This window comes from Eptesicus fuscus, chromosome 6, assembly GCF_027574615.1.
Source record: "Eptesicus fuscus isolate TK198812 chromosome 6, DD_ASM_mEF_20220401, whole genome shotgun sequence".
Taxonomy (NCBI): domain Eukaryota; kingdom Metazoa; phylum Chordata; class Mammalia; order Chiroptera; family Vespertilionidae; genus Eptesicus; species Eptesicus fuscus.
The window spans coordinates 23,982,766-23,998,969 of NC_072478.1; the positions used below are offsets into that span (position 1 = coordinate 23,982,766).

The 16,204-nt window shown below is 57.1% G+C and overlaps 2 protein-coding genes across 4 annotated transcripts; both read left to right on the forward strand.

Annotated features, from left to right (window-relative positions):
• Positions 1-3,025: 3,025 nt before the first annotated feature.
• Positions 3,026-5,919, forward strand: S1PR5 (sphingosine-1-phosphate receptor 5). The gene has a single exon (XM_054717443.1). It carries the CDS (start codon positions 3,137-3,139, stop codon positions 4,310-4,312), a length of 1,176 nt encoding a protein of 391 aa, XP_054573418.1. The 5' UTR covers positions 3,026-3,136; the 3' UTR covers positions 4,313-5,919.
• Positions 5,920-7,945: 2,026 nt separating this feature from the next.
• KEAP1 (kelch like ECH associated protein 1) lies at positions 7,946-16,200 on the forward strand. Of its 3 annotated transcripts, none has more exons than XM_054717441.1 (6): positions 7,946-8,139; positions 10,167-10,852; positions 12,706-13,391; positions 14,639-14,844; positions 15,125-15,301; positions 15,458-16,200. In XM_054717441.1, exons 2-6 carry the CDS (start codon positions 10,214-10,216, stop codon positions 15,622-15,624), a joined length of 1,875 nt encoding a protein of 624 aa, XP_054573416.1. In that variant the 5' UTR covers positions 7,946-8,139; positions 10,167-10,213; the 3' UTR covers positions 15,625-16,200. The 3 variants fall into 3 exon arrangements, with proteins under 3 accessions (XP_054573416.1, XP_054573415.1, XP_054573417.1); XM_054717440.1 differs by lacking the exon at positions 7,946-8,139 and adding an exon at positions 8,439-8,518; XM_054717442.1 differs by lacking the exon at positions 7,946-8,139 and adding an exon at positions 8,527-8,804.
• The last annotated feature ends 4 nt before the right edge of the window (positions 16,201-16,204 follow it).

Consider the following 16,204-nt stretch of genomic DNA (forward strand, 5'->3'; position numbering starts at 1 on the left):
CTTCAGAGCCCGATTCCCTAGGGTCCCAGGAAAAGAGGCGCCTGGAGGAGGCGGGAGTGGGAGGTGCTGGGCCCCCACAGACAGACCTACCGCAGCAGGAAGAGCCTCCCTCCACTGCCGGCTCGCCATTGGAGGTGAGACTGCTGCCGGGAGGTGTGAAGCAGCCACCCTCCCGCCCAGGGCGCGGCTTCCCCTTGCAGAGAGGGTCGTTGACGGAGCGCCTGCTGCGTGCGGGGCTGGTTCTGCTGCGTCTGGGTGTTCTCCCCGGCCCCTTCCAGCGGGCTTGGTGGTCGGGCTGTAGGCACTCGCTGTGCACAGCTTACCCCCACCCCCTATGGGCAGTACCCGCTGGGCTGCCCGCGCGCATTGGTCAGAGCGGGCAGGAGCGATCCGCGGGGACAGGAGCCGCGGGATCCTGCCAGTGGCTACCTGGGGTGGCGACCTGGCCTGGGTGTCTCTCTCCCTCCCTTACCCGGGACGTCTAAGATCCACCCCATTCTTAGCCTCCCGTTCATCGCCCCCGAGGCCGGCAGAGGCTGCAGCAGCCGAGGCAAAGGGCGCCGTCCTGGGGCCGCCAGGCCCAGCCCCCCTTCCGGGCTATGGCCTCTGGTCGGCGGGTGAGGGAGCTGGGCCCGGCCGGGGAGCTCCTGGGAACTGGGGGTTGGGGGGTGCGGGGCCAGCTGGGACTGGCCCGCTGGAGGAGCGGAAGCCTGGAAGAGGCGTGGGAAAGCGACACACACACACACACACACACACACACACACACACACACACACGGTTGGAAACTGGGAGAGAAACAGCGAGAAAGACACACAGAGAAAGTGTGCAAGATACTCATTCATTCATTTTCTCACTCACTGGGGGGGGGGGGGGGCGGTCCTTATTGGACACCGGCTTCGTCCCCGCAGTGCCCACGACAGACTCAAACCCCTGCCCCCGAGGGGCTGGCAGTTCAGTGGGGACTCAGCCCCGATGAACCATAGATAAGTAAGTCCCATACTTAGGAAAAAGAGGGTGAGGGAATGGAATAACCAGGGGGGCGCGCGATCCACATCCTCCTTATAGGGGTGAGGGGCCGGATGTTCCCACAAGAATCCCTCCCGCTGACAGCTGCCCTCCCGCTGTCGCCCAAGCCCGAGGTGGGGGCGAGGATACTGGGAGCTGCCGGGACGGGGGTTCAGGCTACTGCCGCCCCGCAGGAGACCCTTCCTAAGCCACGTTGCCCGAGTCCCTCCCCGACCCGGCGTTCTTGGGGTGCAGTCCTAGAGGCTCAGTTGGAAGGTAAGCGGAAAATGGGGAGGGACCAGTGCCCAGGAACCCAACCACAGATGGGATCCCTCTGCTGTGGTGACTGGGGACGAGGGGGGGTGAGAAGAGGCTCAGGCTGCAGCCGCCCCGCTGGGAACCCTCCCCGCTCCAGGGTCTCCAGGTCCTCCCACCGCGACGGAGCGTCCCTGAGCGTCCCAGGTCCGGAAGGGGCAGCCGAGGGCTCGCCGGTGCCAGTCGCCGCCGGGGCGCGCTCTGATGCTGCAGCGGATGGCACAGGCTGGCAGCCCAAGGGGCGGGGCAATTGCTGGCGACCGCCTCAGCTCGGCGTTGAGGGCCAGTCTCCCCCCCACCCCCTTTCCGCCAGCCATCTTCAGTCCCGCCCCCACGAGCGGCACCCGAACTCTGGGCTCCAGGCTGCGCGACTGCGGGGGGCGCACGGACAAGGCGCAGGGTGAGTGTACAGCGCCGGGTCCTGGGGACGCGCATGGCTTGGTCTGGCCCGGAAAGGTTGCCCTGGCCACCACCCGGGTCCCCTTACTTGGAGTTCCCGGGCCTCTCCTGGAGGCGGAGAGAGCCAGCGACTCTGCCGGTGGAGTTGTGTGGATGCTGGCGCGGGCTGGGGGTGGGGGCGCCCGGAACCCTCAGGCCTTGTCCTCTCTGGCCACCCCACGGCAAGTTTCCCTCCCCGAGGACTGCTGCCCGGCCCGCCGAGGCCAGGCGGGAGGTGCGGAGGCTGTGAGCCTGTGTGCAGAGGCCCCATCAGAGAAAGGGCGACCCGTGTCTGCGTGTATTGGATGCCCCTGCCCCACACTCTCTGTGGGTCTGTGTTTGTGCCTGCTTCCCGGTGTCCAACTGAAGCCGTCTGACAGGCATTCCATCCAGCCAGGTCCAAATAAGTCGGTTCCCCGCCCCAGGCCTTAGTTTTCTCGTCTGTTAAATGGGAGCTGCGCGATGGTGTAGCTGTTTCTGCGTGGCTGTGTGTGTGGGGACATGAGCACCAGTGTGTCTGTTTGTCTGCGAGGTGCTTCTTTCAGCCTCCGTGTCTTCGTCTGTAAATGGGGCTACGGCGAGAGTTGTCCAGGGGACGCAAGGGCACGGTCGCAAGGGGATCATCATGCTTTAATGACAGTGTGCCTGTCAGCTAGAGCCCATCCGTGCAGTGTGGAGCCTGGCGGTTGCCCTCGGGCTCTGTCTCTGTGCAATGGGCCGATAGGTTCAGCGTTCTCACGGGTGTTTGCGGTGGGTGAAAGGGCAGGAAAAAGCCCTGTGTGCAGCACGACGTGTAGACTGCGGAGCTCAGGGCTCCAGGCTGAGCATGGGTGGAGGTTGTGAAATTGTGGCCTGTGTGACTGGGCGTGAGACCCTGTCTGCACGTGGCTGTTGGTACTGCTGTGTGCCTCTGCCTTGTGTTGCTTTGTCTATGGATGAATGTGTGTTTGTGTTTTCCTGGTGGGGTCTGACCCTTTTTGCCCTAGTTTGTGCCTGTGCATAGATTCTTGTCGGCGTGTCACTGTATTCGTGTGTCCCTTCCTATGCGTGGCTGTATTTGTGTGCATTCTGTCTCTTTATGACTGAACATGCCTCTGGTTATCCCGATGATGTGTGAGTTATGAGTGTATCCCTCAGGAACGGTGGGGCTGTGTCACCCTGTTCCCTATTATTATTTCTGTGCTGGCCTGTCACCATGGCCATCCCCCTTCCACCCGGAACTCCCCCTGCTCCCCAGTGTACCTGGGAGGTGGAGGGGAGGGGGTTAGGGCCCCTTTCCCAGTCCTGCGAGGCCCATGCCCGCCTCCACAGGCAGCGAGGATGGTTCGCGCCCAGCCTGACACTGCACCGCCTCTCCGCAGCCTCGGGGCGGTGGCCCATGGAGTCGGGGCTGCTGCGGCCTGCGCCGGTGAGCGAGGTCATCGTCCTGCACTACAACTACACCGGCAAGCTCCGCGGCGCCCGCTACCAGCCCGGCGCGGGGCTGCGCGCCGACGCCGCCGTGTGCCTGGCCGTGTGCGCGCTCATCGTGCTGGAGAACTTGGCTGTGCTGTTCGTGCTCGGACGCCACCCGCGCTTTCATGCGCCCATGTTCCTGCTTCTGGGCAGCCTCACATTGTCTGACCTACTGGCGGGCGCTGCCTACGCCGCCAACATCCTGCTGTCCGGGCCGCTCACGCTGCGCCTGTCGCCCACGCTCTGGTTCGCAAGAGAGGGCGGCGTCTTTGTGGCGCTCGCCGCCTCGGTGCTGAGCCTCCTGGCCATCGCGCTGGAGCGCAGCCTCACCATGGCGCGCCGGGGACCCGCGCCCGCAGCCCGAAGGGGGCGCACGCTGGCCCTGGCGGCCGCCGCCTGGGGCCTGTCGCTGATCCTCGGGCTACTGCCAGCGATGGGCTGGAATTGCCTGGGCCGCCTGGACGCCTGCTCCACCGTCCTGCCGCTCTACGCCAAGGCCTACGTGCTCTTCTGCGTGCTCGCCTTCCTTGGCATCCTGGCTGCCATCTGTGCGCTCTACGCGCGCATCTACTGCCAGGTGCGCGCCAACGCGCGGCGCCTTCGAGCGGCTAGGGGCTCCTCGAGCCGGGCACGCCGCGCGCCGCGCTCTCTGGCTCTGTTGCGCACTCTCAGCATAGTGCTCCTGGCCTTTGTGGCGTGTTGGGGCCCCCTCTTCCTGCTGCTCTTGCTCGACGTGGCGTGCCCGGCGCGCGCCTGCCCCGTGCTCCTGCAGGCCGACCCCTTCCTGGGCCTGGCCATGGCCAACTCTCTTCTGAACCCCATCATCTACACGCTCACCAACCGCGACCTGCGCCACGCGCTCCTGCGCCTCGTCTGCTGCGGCCGGCGCCCCCGTGGCCGAGGCTTGGGAGCCTCCCAGCGATCCGTGAGCGCCGCTGGGGCTTCGGACGGCCTGCACCACTGGCTGCCCCCCAGCCTAGATGGCAGCTCCAGCCGCTCAGAGCGCTCGTTGCCCCAGCGGGACGGGCTGGACATAAGCCTCTCCACCGGCGCACCCACAGCCCCAGGGACCCTGGTACCTGCACCAGCTGCAGAATGACCCCCTCTGACCGGCCATTGCCCTTCCTAAGAGCTGTTTTTGCAGACTTTTTCTTTTTTAATAATGGACTTTATAGGAAAACCAGCCGAAGATGGTGGAGAAAGAAGACGCAGGGAGAGGTATTTTATTGGCTGGTGCTAAACCCCACAACAGTGAACAAAACTGACAAAAATCACTGTCTTTGTGGAATTGACGTTCTGGTGGGGCACAGGAGATAACGGAGCGAAGAAATAATGGAGATAGTTCCAGTGACAATACAGTGATGTGATGGTGCCAGAGGAGGCCTCTCTGCAGAGGTGGTGACATGTGATGTGAACTGAGACATGACTGTCCTGGAACACACGAAGCAGAGCGTTTCCTGTGAGGGAACAGCAGGTGCCAGGGCCCCGAGGCCACAGTGTGTCTGGGTTCCATGACAAGCAGGGGTTCAGGTGTTGCTGGAGCAGCGGTGGGAGTGAGAGGGAGAAGACAAAGGCAGGGAGATGACTGGCCAGATCACTCAAGGTCTGTGGGCTCAGGGGAGGACGGTACTTCTGCTCTAAGTGAGGTGGGAGCCATGGAGAGTTCTAGATAAGGGAAGGACTTGTCTTGGTTCCGGAGTCCACGGATCTCTGTGTGAGGCAAAGGTGGTAGCTGCAAGAACAAGGTGGTGGCTGCACGGGCCAAGGAGAGTGATGACGGAGACTCAGACCGTGTGGATTCTGGATAGATTTTGGAAACAGCGGACAGAATTACTGAGGAATTGAGTGTGGGAGTGAGAAAGGAGTCAAGGACAGCTCTCCAGCTTAGAGGCGAGAACACCAAAGACAGGGCACCCTACAATCTGACGCTGGGAGACTCAGCCAATTTTTAACTGAAACAGGATTTGAGCGTGTGTCAGACCCTTCATAAAAATGTAATAAAGTAAGACCAATTGCAGCTTATTGTGCCTGGCTGGTCATCCCACAGTGGTAGGCCCAGGACACACCCTTTCACCCTTACTGCAACCTTGCAAGGTGAGTTTCCCCACCCCCTTTTATAGGTGAGGAAACTCTAAGCAGTGAGTACCTTGCACTCGCCCAAGCTGTCAGGCTCCTAGGCCTGCAAAGGTGCAGGCTGAGTCTCTGGCTCCTCCGGAATGGGGGGCAATTCCAAAGCCCCGTTTGTGCCCATAAAAGGCTCCAGACGGCTGGCCAAGGTCCCTGGCTGTCCCCAGGCGCATTCCTGACTCCGGTGAGGTGGGGGCCGAGCGGGGAACTTGGGGCTCAGACTGCCACACGCCTCCTGTCGGGAGACAGCGGAACTGCAGGCAGCTGCAAAGTGTGTTTTGGGGGCACTGACCCAGCCTAGGGGGCCTGAGTCTCTGCCAGCCACGCTCAGGCCCTCCCAACAGGCCACGCACACAGGAAACGAACCTATTTCTTGGAACACAAGCACACTCAAGCCTGGGGTCACGGTCTCAGGACTGGACCCAATTCCCAACCCAGCCTAACACTCCTCACCCCGGGCTCCTTCAATTTTCCAGGGGAGCCTGGCGCTCACCCCTTTGTTCAGTTGTTTAACGATGTGATGGCAGATTTATTTGCTTGTTCACATTTTACAAAATTCAAAAAGTACTAGTTACCTCGTTGGCCATGATCACTGTGGGGGTTCCTGGGAAACTTCCAGAGCTATCTGTGAATAAATGAGCTGAAATGTAAATACATCTTCTCTCTTTTTACACAATTTTAGCACTGCTCTGTGTCTTGTTTTGTTCTCTTACTAGTAGATCTTGGAAACTGTTGCCCATCTACAGATTTTGTTGTCTGGCTGCCTTAGTCCACTCAGGCTGCCATAACAGACACCATAGCCAGGGTGGCTTGAGACAATAGACATTTATTTCTCACAGTTGGAGGCTGGGGGTCCAAGAGGAGGGTGCAGTGTGGTTGGGTGCTGGTGAGGACTCTCTTCCGGGCCAGCAGAGAGTTGCCTTCTGGCTGTGTGCTCTCAAGGAGCTTTCTGGTGTCTCTTCTTATAAGGGCACTAATCCCCTCATGGGAGCCTCCTCCCCATGACCTAATTTAAGCCTAATCAATCCCATTCATAGCACTTGTTCTTTTTAAAAAATATATATTTTATTGATTTTTCACAGAGAGGAAGGGAGAGGGATAGAGAGTTAGAAACATCGATGAGAGAGAAACATTGATCAGCTGCCTCCTGCACACCTCCTACTGGATATGTGCCCGCAACCAAGGTACCCGCAACCAAAGTACATGCTCTTGACGGGAATCGAACCTGGGACCCTTGAGTCTGCAGGCCAATGCTCTATCCACTGAGCCAAACCGGTCAGGGCAGCACTTGTTCTTAAACACACACACCATTTTGAAATATTGAGGTAAATATTCATACAGCAAATGTCTTACTCCTTTTCGCTGACAACAGTATTTTCCAGCATGGATGTGCCACTACTTACTGCACTAGGACCCTAGGGATCCTAGGAGATTCATGTAACTGGGAGGTTGTGGGAGGGGGGGGGCACCCCACCCCATCCTCCTAGTGGGTTTAATCACAGACCCCAAACAAGGACGTCAAATCCTCCAAATTCACTCTGGAGGCTGGAGGAATCCTTTCTTAGACTAATGTATGTTCAGCCTAGTGTTCTCATTATTCACTTAGTTTTTTTAAAATATATTTTTATTTTTATTGATTTTAGAAAGAAAGGTAGAGGGAGAGAGACAGAAATAGTGATGAGAAAGAATCATTGATCAGCTGCCTCCTGCATGACCCCTAATGGGACCAAGCCCACAACCTAGGCATGTGCCCTGACCAGGAATGGAACCTGGGACCCTTCAGTCCACAGGCGGATGCTCTATCCACTGAGCCAGACAGCCAGGGCTATTCACTTAGTTTCATGTTTCAAAAAACTTAAATCGCTCAGCTGGCGTGGCTCAGTAGTTGATCATCGACCAATGAACCAGGAGGTCACCCATTAGATTCCCGGTCAGAGCACATGCCCAGTAGGGGGTGTGCAAGAGGCAGCCAATCAATGATTCTCATCATTGATATTGCTATCTCTTTCCCTCTCCCGTCCTCTCTGAACTCAATAAAAATATAAAAAAGTAAATAAAAATAAAAAACCTTAAATCCACTTACTTAAAATTTAACTTTATATAAACAGCATGAAAAAAATAACAATAGTTAACATCTGCTGGGCGCTAGTATTCGCATATCATTTCACAGGGAGGAAGCTGAAGCCTGGAGAGTCAAGCTACAGTCCCACCGCACAGAGCCAGGGGGCGGCAGAGCTGGGGTTTGAACCCCCGCTGGCGCTGACCACGCGCCTCCAGATTGGAGGTAACTGAAATGTAAAGACAAGGAAACCCAGCCAGATAGATATTTCTAGCTGGATCCTGCAGCCGCTGGGCCGTGAGGCCTAGTTAAAGGGAGAAGGGCTGGTGCTGTAAGCAGCTCCGCGCTGAGACGACCAAACAGGGCGAGGAAGGAACAGTTGAAGGGGTAACGGGGACAGGCCCTCCTGGCCCCGCGCCATCGCCGGTGCCTGATCCTGTCCCAGCGCTCCGGGCACCTGAGGGGAGGGAAGGGCGGGGAATCTCGGCTCCTTCCCTGCCGCGCCCTCTCCCCGCCTCCCTCCCGGGCGTCCTCAGTCTTGCCCCAACCCGACGGCCGCGACCCCGCAGACCCGGAGCCGAGGTCCCCCGACAGCGGAGGGGCTCCTGGGTCCCCGACGGTGAAGGTTGGGTGGGAGCCGCCCCCGGCCCGGCCGCCACCCCTCGGCGCCCGGAGCCGCCGCCACGTGCTGGGCATCCCCGCCCCGCAGCAAGCGTTCGCGAGGCCTCGCGGGGGCCGAGGTGAGCGCGCCCGCAGCGGCGACAGGGGGGGTGTCCAGGTGCCGGCAGGGCTCGCCCGGCCTCGAGCCGGGAACTCTCATCCCCGCGGCGCTGACCACGCGGCGGGGTGCGCCGAGGGCCGCGGCCCCTCACCCGCCGCTGGCCGCGGGGATGGACGCCGTGACGGCCGCGCTGGGGACGTGCCGCCTGGCGACGGCGGCGGCGGGGCAGGGGAGGGGGAGGCGGCCCTGGGCCGGCCCAGCCGCGGGGACTTTTATTCTGACACCGCCGCCGCCCGCTCTGCTTAGTCACGGTGACCGCGCGCCGCCTCCCCCCGCGCTGCGATGGAGGCGCCCGGGCCTGGGCGACGGAGGCGGAGCCCGAGCGCGGCCATGGCGGGGTGAGTGAGCGGCCTGCGCCCGGGCTGCGGGCGCGGCGGGCCGGGAGCGCCTCTGCGGCCGTGCGGGGGGGCCGGGAGACGCGGCCCCGCTGGCCCGGTCGCTCGGGGTCCCCGCGGCCCGGCGGAGGGCCAGGAGGGCGCGGCTCGAGTCCTATCCTTTTGTTGGACGGCGCGACTCGCGGGGTTGCCCGGGAGAGACGCGAGCCGGACGAGAGGCCCTGGGAGCGCCGCTCCGACAGAGGCGCGGGGACCCCGGGGCGTTGGGGGGCTTGATCTGCGCCCTGGGGTAGGCAGTCGCGAGGCCGCGGTGGGGTCACTTCCTCCCTTCTCTGGGCTTCGGTGGCGGCTCCTGCGGGGCATGCGCAGTCCCGTCCCGGCCTCCCCCCCCCCCCCCCCCCCCTAGCGTTTGTGAGGGCCCAGGGCCCAGGGGGCACCGTGGACCGATTGGCCACAGACCAAGAGACAGGCCAGGGGCCTTGGCCGGGGAGAGGTGCCCGGCGGCGCCCTGGGCCCAGTGGAAACTGAAGCGTGGAGGAGGTGCCCCGTAGGCACAGTGGAGTGGGCAGCCAGCCAGCCACAGCTTGCTGACCCCTGCGCCTTGTCACGTTCCAGGCTGGACGTGGGGGGGAGGCACAGGAGAAGGTGGTGTAACCCTGACCTACACAGGGCTCCCTGCCTTCTGAAGCGCTGGGGCTGAGGGTCAGAGGGATGGGCCGCCCCTCCACAAGCAAGCCAAGAAGCTCATTTCAGTTCTTGACAAGGGCGGCAATGGAAATAAAAACAGGAGGTGAATCTGAGCTGAGCCCCAGAAAGATAAGATGGAGAACCCGGGGAGCCTCTTGGAGGTCTCCCAAGCAGGACCTTTCAGAACACAACTCATGCCCTGGCTTTCCAGACTCCAGAAAATCCTCCTTTCTGTAGTCATTACACTCTTCCCTGATTCTCCAGGTTGTCTCTCTCATTCTGCCTTTGAGCCTTTGCATTGCTGTTCCCTCACCTGGAAAACTAACTCTCCCCCCTCTCCCACCAGCTTTCATATATTCATTCTTTTTGTCTCAGCTCTAACAGAGGCCTGGACCACCCAATTTAAAGTAACTGCCCCCAAGTCACACTGTCAATGCTGTTATCATTTTCTACATGACGCCAGTTTCTACTCAAGTCTTGTTTATTTTATTTATGGCCATTTCCTCCCCAGGTGTCAACTCCAGCACAGTTTATGTCTGTCTTTGTCACTGCTATGTCCTCGGTGCCTAGAACAGTGCCTGACACACAGTAGCTGCTCAATAAATGTTGGTGAAATGAATGAAACAGTGAGCTGGACATGATCTAGGAAGGGAAGGGCCAGTAAACCGCTGGAACAGAGTGAGCAAAGGGAAGAGGACAGGGGCTGACTGTGGAGGGCTTTGCAGGCCATTTGGTTTTACTCATGCTATAGGGAGTTGGGGGATTCTGAGCAGGGGAGGGACATCATCTGACATGTTTTAAGATGGACCTGTGGGCTGGTGAGGCTATGGGACATTTAGCAAGAACAAATGGATGCTGCTTCACCTGGGCTTGTCAAGGAAAACTGGTCTAGGAGTCGCTTTATTTTTAAAAAGGAGGCCTGTCCCCAGGCCCTGTCCCCAGCCCTGTGCTCTCCCTCCTCCAGGCCCCTGAGTGTCAGTGGTGGTGTTGTCCCTTGTCACCTGGAACCCCATGCAGCCGGAACCCAGGCCTAGCGGGGCTGGGGTCCACGCCCGATTTCTGCCCCTGAGGTCGCAGCGCCCTGAGGGTTCAGGGGACACAGTGATGTACGCCTCCACCGAGTGCAAGGCTGAGGTGACACCCTCCCAGCATGGCAACCGCACTTTCAGCTACACGCTGGAGGACCACACCAAGCAGGCCTTCGGAATCATGAATGAACTGCGGCTCAGCCAGCAGCTGTGCGATGTCACACTTCAGGTCAAGTACCAGGATGCACCGGCTGCACAGTTCATGGCCCACAAGGTGGTTCTGGCCTCATCCAGCCCTGTCTTCAAGGCCATGTTCACCAACGGGCTGCGGGAGCAGGGTATGGAGGTGGTATCCATCGAGGGCATCCATCCCAAGGTCATGGAGCGTCTCATCGAGTTTGCCTATACAGCCTCTATCTCCATGGGTGAGAAGTGTGTGCTCCATGTCATGAACGGTGCCGTCATGTACCAGATCGACAGCGTCGTCCGTGCCTGCAGTGACTTTCTGGTGCAGCAGCTGGACCCCAGCAATGCCATCGGCATCGCCAACTTCGCTGAGCAGATTGGCTGTGCTGAGCTTCACCAGCGTGCCCGGGAGTATATCTACATGCACTTCGGGGAGGTGAGTGAGGGGACGGGACATGGAGCAAGGCTTGGGGTGGTATCAGAAGGACCAGGGACCAGGGGTGGTCCGTCACTCTCTTCCTTGAGATATGAGGGGTGAAGGCAAGCAGCTGGAGAAGAGCCGAGCTCTGAGCTTCTAGTCTGCACATCTAGGGCCACTCTGGGGAACAGCTGAGGCAAGTGAGACCTTCATGGGTATCTGGGCTCCCTGGTTTCTCGGGTCCAGCGTGGGGATAGATTGCAGCAAACATGACAGCAGCTCAACCCTGGTGTGTGCAGAGCAGGGCCTGACATTTCAGGCAGTCAGCAAATATTTACTGAAGACCCATGACATGCTGCTGACTGCAAATGTGACCCTTAGACGTGTTTTCTTTGGTCCACGCAGTGTCATCCTAAGTTCTTGGTTTCGTTTTCATTTTTAAGTGGAGGAAGTTTTGAAAGCAGAAATAGTAAGTGCTTGTGTCTTTGCTGTGGGCCAGCCTCTGTTCTAAGTGATTTCCATCCTTTAAATCACTGAATCTTCTTAACTATCCCAAGAGGAAGTATGCTTTGGAGGGCTTTTCTAAAAGTATTCAAAATCCTCCTTCAGTGGCTGGGACCAGCTGGGGTAGAGACTACTCTGGTCACCATTTCTCTTCTTCCCTCTACACCACATGTGGGGTTGACCAGTTGTCCCGAGGATCTGACATTAGTCCTAGGACTCACAGCTTCCAGAAGGGCAGTCTGCAAACAGGCTTTCCCCTGCCCTGCACGGTGTTTGTTGAAGGGATTGCCTGGGCTTGGAGCACCTGAACAGTGGTAACCTGCTGATGTGGGGTCTATTTTTATAGACCAGTGCCTGACAGGAAGGATTTGCCCCAGGGCCCTGTATGTCCTAGGAGCAGCCCCATTATGAGCTACTGATATAATCCCCTTTATAGAGGAGGATAACGAAGGCATGGAACGTTTCAGATATTTGCCCAAAGTCATCCAGTTAGAAAGTAGGGAGCCAAAATTACAACTCAGGTTGCTTTCTTCAGAGCCTTTTTTTTCTAGAATATTCTATTGCTATTATTTTTTCCTTTAAAAAATATTTTTATTGATTTCAGAGAGAAAGGGAGAGGAGGGAGAGCTAGAAACATCAATGATGAGAGAATCTTTGATCGGCTGCCTCCTGCATGCCCCCTACTGGGGATTGAGCCCCAAACCCGGGCATGTGCCCTTGACCGGAATTGAACCTGGGACCCTTCAGTCTGCAGGCCGACGCTCTATCCACTAAGTCAAACCGGCTAGGGCTATTTTTTCCTTTTTAGTAAATATGCCCTTTTGAAAAAGTAATATCATTAAAAAAAAAAAAAAAGGTAGCCCTGGCCAGGTAGCTCAGTTGGTTAGAGCTTTGTCCCCATATGCCAAGGTTGTGGGTTTGATCCCCTGTCAGGGCACATACAAGAACCAACCAGTGAATGAATGCATAAATAAGCTGAGCAACAAATCAATGTCTCCCTCTCTCTCGCTCTCTCTCTCTCTCTCTCCTCTCTCTCTAAAAAGCAATCAATAAAAAATTTTTTAAAGGTAATGTTCTTATAGTTCAAACAAAAAAATGATACAAAAAGATACACGGTACATTATGTCTTTGCCCGTTTACCTGAGTACTTATGTACTACATGCCTGGCACATGGTATTAACTCATTTAGTCCTCGCAATCAATGAGTTCATACTATTCAAATTCCCATTTTACAGATGAGGAAACTGAGATTGTCAGAGGCAGGTTGAGTGACTTGTCCGTGGTGGTGTTGTCCCTTGTGGTCATACTCCAGTTGAGGCATTGGGGGGAGACACAGGAGTCAGCCTGTCACACTAACACCCTTGCAGGTGGCCAAGCAAGAGGAGTTCTTCAACCTGTCCCACTGCCAGCTGGTGACCCTCATCAGCCGGGATGATCTGAATGTGCGCTGCGAGTCTGAGGTCTTCCACGCCTGTATCAACTGGGTCAAGTACGACTGTGAGCACCGACGCTTCTATGTACAGGCGCTGCTGCGGGCCGTGCGCTGCCACTCGCTGACGCCCCACTTCCTGCAGATGCAGCTGCAGAAGTGTGAGATCTTGCAATCAGACTCCCGCTGCAAGGACTACCTGGTCAAGATCTTCCAGGAGCTCACCCTGCACAAGCCCACACAGGTGATGCCCTGCCGGGCGCCCAAGGTGGGCCGGCTCATCTACACGGCTGGTGGCTATTTCCGCCAGTCACTCAGCTACCTGGAGGCCTACAACCCCACCGATGGCACATGGCTCCGGTTGGCAGACCTGCAGGTGCCTCGGAGTGGCCTGGCAGGCTGCGTGGTGGGTGGGCTGCTGTATGCCGTGGGCGGCCGGAACAACTCGCCTGATGGCAACACCGACTCCAGCGCCCTGGACTGCTACAACCCCATGACCAACCAGTGGTCACCTTGTGCCCCCATGAGTGTCCCACGCAACCGAATTGGGGTAGGGGTCATCGATGGGCACATCTATGCCGTTGGTGGCTCCCATGGATGCATCCACCACAACAGTGTGGAGAGGTGAGTAGCAGGGCCCGAAGGGGTGGGCTCAGAGGGTCCCCCAGCTAACAGGCTCCAAGCCATTGGCATTTGGGGATTCCTCCTATTGCTGAGTGCTTATCTCTACAGCCTGCTCTCAGGTAGTAGAAACCTCAAGTGAAAGCTAAACTCCGTGGGAGATTGACAGTGGAGACCTTGGATGATGTGTCTGGGCCATCACAAAACCATACAGCTCCTTTGTGCAGATGTGGAAAAGTTCCATCAGTTTGAAATTGATGTAATATGCTAATTTTGTTAAAAAGTAACCCCTCACTGTCGTCAGCCCAAAAACTGTTGTAATAGATGTCTGCGGTCTGGTATGTGGGAAGTGCCCTCTTAGATGTGGTGCCCTTGTGCAGTGCACAGCCTGCGCTGCTGTGCATAGTGACCCTACGTTTAGAGGCCAAACATACTGGACTTTTGATTTTTGCATAGTTTAGTCCTCCACCTTCTCCCAGAAGTGTGATCCAGGATATAGTTCTCACCTGGAGAACTTGTTGAACTTCCCAGCCTGCTACTGGAGCTGCGGAGGTCTGGCATTGGTGGGTGGGTTTGGAGCAAGGCTGGGGAGTGAATGGAATTGTAAACAAATACCCCAGAGGCTTCTAATGCCTGTGGTGTGCAACTAGGATGATGGGTGGATGCATCACCCTTAATAGGCTATTTTTTTGGAGGAAAAAAAAAATAAAAAGGACACTATTAATTATTCCAGGAGCACAGGCATGAACTGGAGTTGCCCAGGCCCCTCTCTGAGATCACACTTTAAGAAAAAACATCCTGGGAGGTAGCCTAGTTGTTAGAATTGGGGTTCAGGTGTCTGAGGGGGCTGGGTCAGACCCCAGCTCCACTGCTTTTTTGATGTCCCTGATGTACCACTTAACCCCTTTGTGCCTCCATCTTATCATCTTTGAAGAGAGGTGACAATAATGAGGACCCCTTGCCCACCAGGCTGGGGCATTGGTGAGATAGCACACATAAGACTCAGCACAGGGCTTGGAAGTGGTATGATGAAGCCACCAGGGTCCAGCAGGTGTGTGTGTAAAAGCTTGAGCACATGACAGCTGTGAACCTCAGTTTCCTTATCTGGAAAATGGAGCTACTGATAACTTGCCCCTTGGAGAACAATCGCGAGGATTAAAGAGCTAGACCTAGTAGAACATTGGGCTTTAGGAAGTGTTCCTTGGAGGACAGCTATGACTGCTGCTGTCATTGTTATTGTGCCCTTGCAGGTATGAGCCGGAGCGTGATGAGTGGCACTTGGTGGCCCCAATGCTGACTCGAAGAATCGGGGTGGGAGTGGCTGTTCTCAACCGGCTGCTCTATGCTGTTGGGGGCTTTGACGGGACGAACCGACTCAACTCAGCCGAATGTTACTATCCAGAGAGAGATGAGTGGCGAATGATCACACCCATGAACACCATCCGAAGTGGGGCAGGTGGGTGAGAGCTGAGGGGAGGGGACCATGGAGGATCACCCTCGCAGCCCTGGGAGTGAAACTTGGCCAGGCCTGAGTGAAGCCCGTTGTTTCCATCTTGAATAACCCTGTGGCACACACAGGAGAGCTAGATTCTGATAGAATTCAAGTTCCTCTTTCCTGGCTTAGTTTTGGAAGGGTCCTTTGGGAGAGGGAGGAGGGAAGGGCCCCCTAAGAAGGTTGTGGCTGGGGCCCCCCAGGCCAGGCCCTGGAGTCACCCTCTCTTCATGTTGTGGTTTAGGAGTCTGTGTCCTGCACAACTGTATTTATGCTGCTGGAGGCTACGATGGTCAGGACCAGCTGAACAGTGTGGAGTGCTACAACGTGGAGACAGAAACGTGGACTTTCGTAGCTCCCATGAAGCATCGGCGAAGTGCCCTGGGGATTACTGTGCACCAGGGGAGAATCTATGTTCTCGGTGAGGCCCTGGGGGTGGGGACCTGGGTAGAGAAGACGAATTAATTAGCCTTGTCTTTGGGGGGCTGGCTCAAGTCACATAGGAAGGCTTCTTGTGGTTTCTTCTTTCTTTCTTTTGCCCTTGGAAGCAATAACCATCTCCTCTGCTATTCCTCAGGGGGCTACGACGGCCACACATTCCTGGACAGCGTGGAGTGTTATGACCCAGACACGGACACCTGGAGCGAGGTTACCTGCATGACATCTGGCCGGAGCGGTGTGGGCGTCGCTGTCACCATGGAGCCCTGCCGGAAGCAGATCGACCAGCAGAACTGTACCTGTTGAACCACTTTGGTTTTCTTGGGCAAAAAATGGTCCCATCAAGAATATTGTCATTTTTGTACAAAAACAGGAACAAAAGAAAAGCGACAGAGCAAATGCTTGTCCACCAGGATGCGAGGCTGAGATGCCCTAGTGTGAGAATGACTACTTGAGAGGAAAAAGACCAGAGTGGGAACCCGTGAGCCTGTCCGAATAGTCCCAGGAATGTCCAAGAGAGTGCCTGGGGCAGGTGGTGGGGAGGGGGGTCCAGAAGGGTGGGTTCCTGGGAAAGAAAACCTCCCGTCCACTATCCCGAGACGAGCCCTGGGTCCCACACCAGCAGACGCCACCTCCCTTTGGGGTGAAAGCAAGTCCCGAGGTCAGGCTGGGTTTTGTCCCCTGTGTCTCTGTGATTGGTTCCTAGAGGACTGGGAAGGAGCCAACTGAGGCCTTGGGGGTGAGGCCCTTCAGGAGGTGGGGACCCCGGGATGCGCCTGTACATAGAAACCACTGGATATTTTTGTCCTGGACAGTCATTTTGTTGATAAATAATCCTGTAACTTTCCAATGAAAATAAAGAACAAACTAACTAGTGTCTTCTACC

Bases quoted from the DNA above. Each gene is read 5' to 3' on its own strand.
- S1PR5 (XM_054717443.1), top strand. From the start codon at position 3,137: ATGGAGTCGGGGCTGCTGCGGCCTGCGCCGGTGAGCGAGGTCATCGTC.
- KEAP1 (XM_054717441.1), top strand. From the start codon at position 10,214: ATGCAGCCGGAACCCAGGCCTAGCGGGGCTGGGGTCCACGCCCGATTT. The intron at 10,853-12,705 runs GTGAGTGAGGGG...ACACCCTTGCAG, and splicing joins TCTACATGCACTTCGGGGAG to GTGGCCAAGCAAGAGGAGTT. The intron at 15,302-15,457 runs GTGAGGCCCTGG...GCTATTCCTCAG, and splicing joins GGGGAGAATCTATGTTCTCG to GGGGCTACGACGGCCACACA.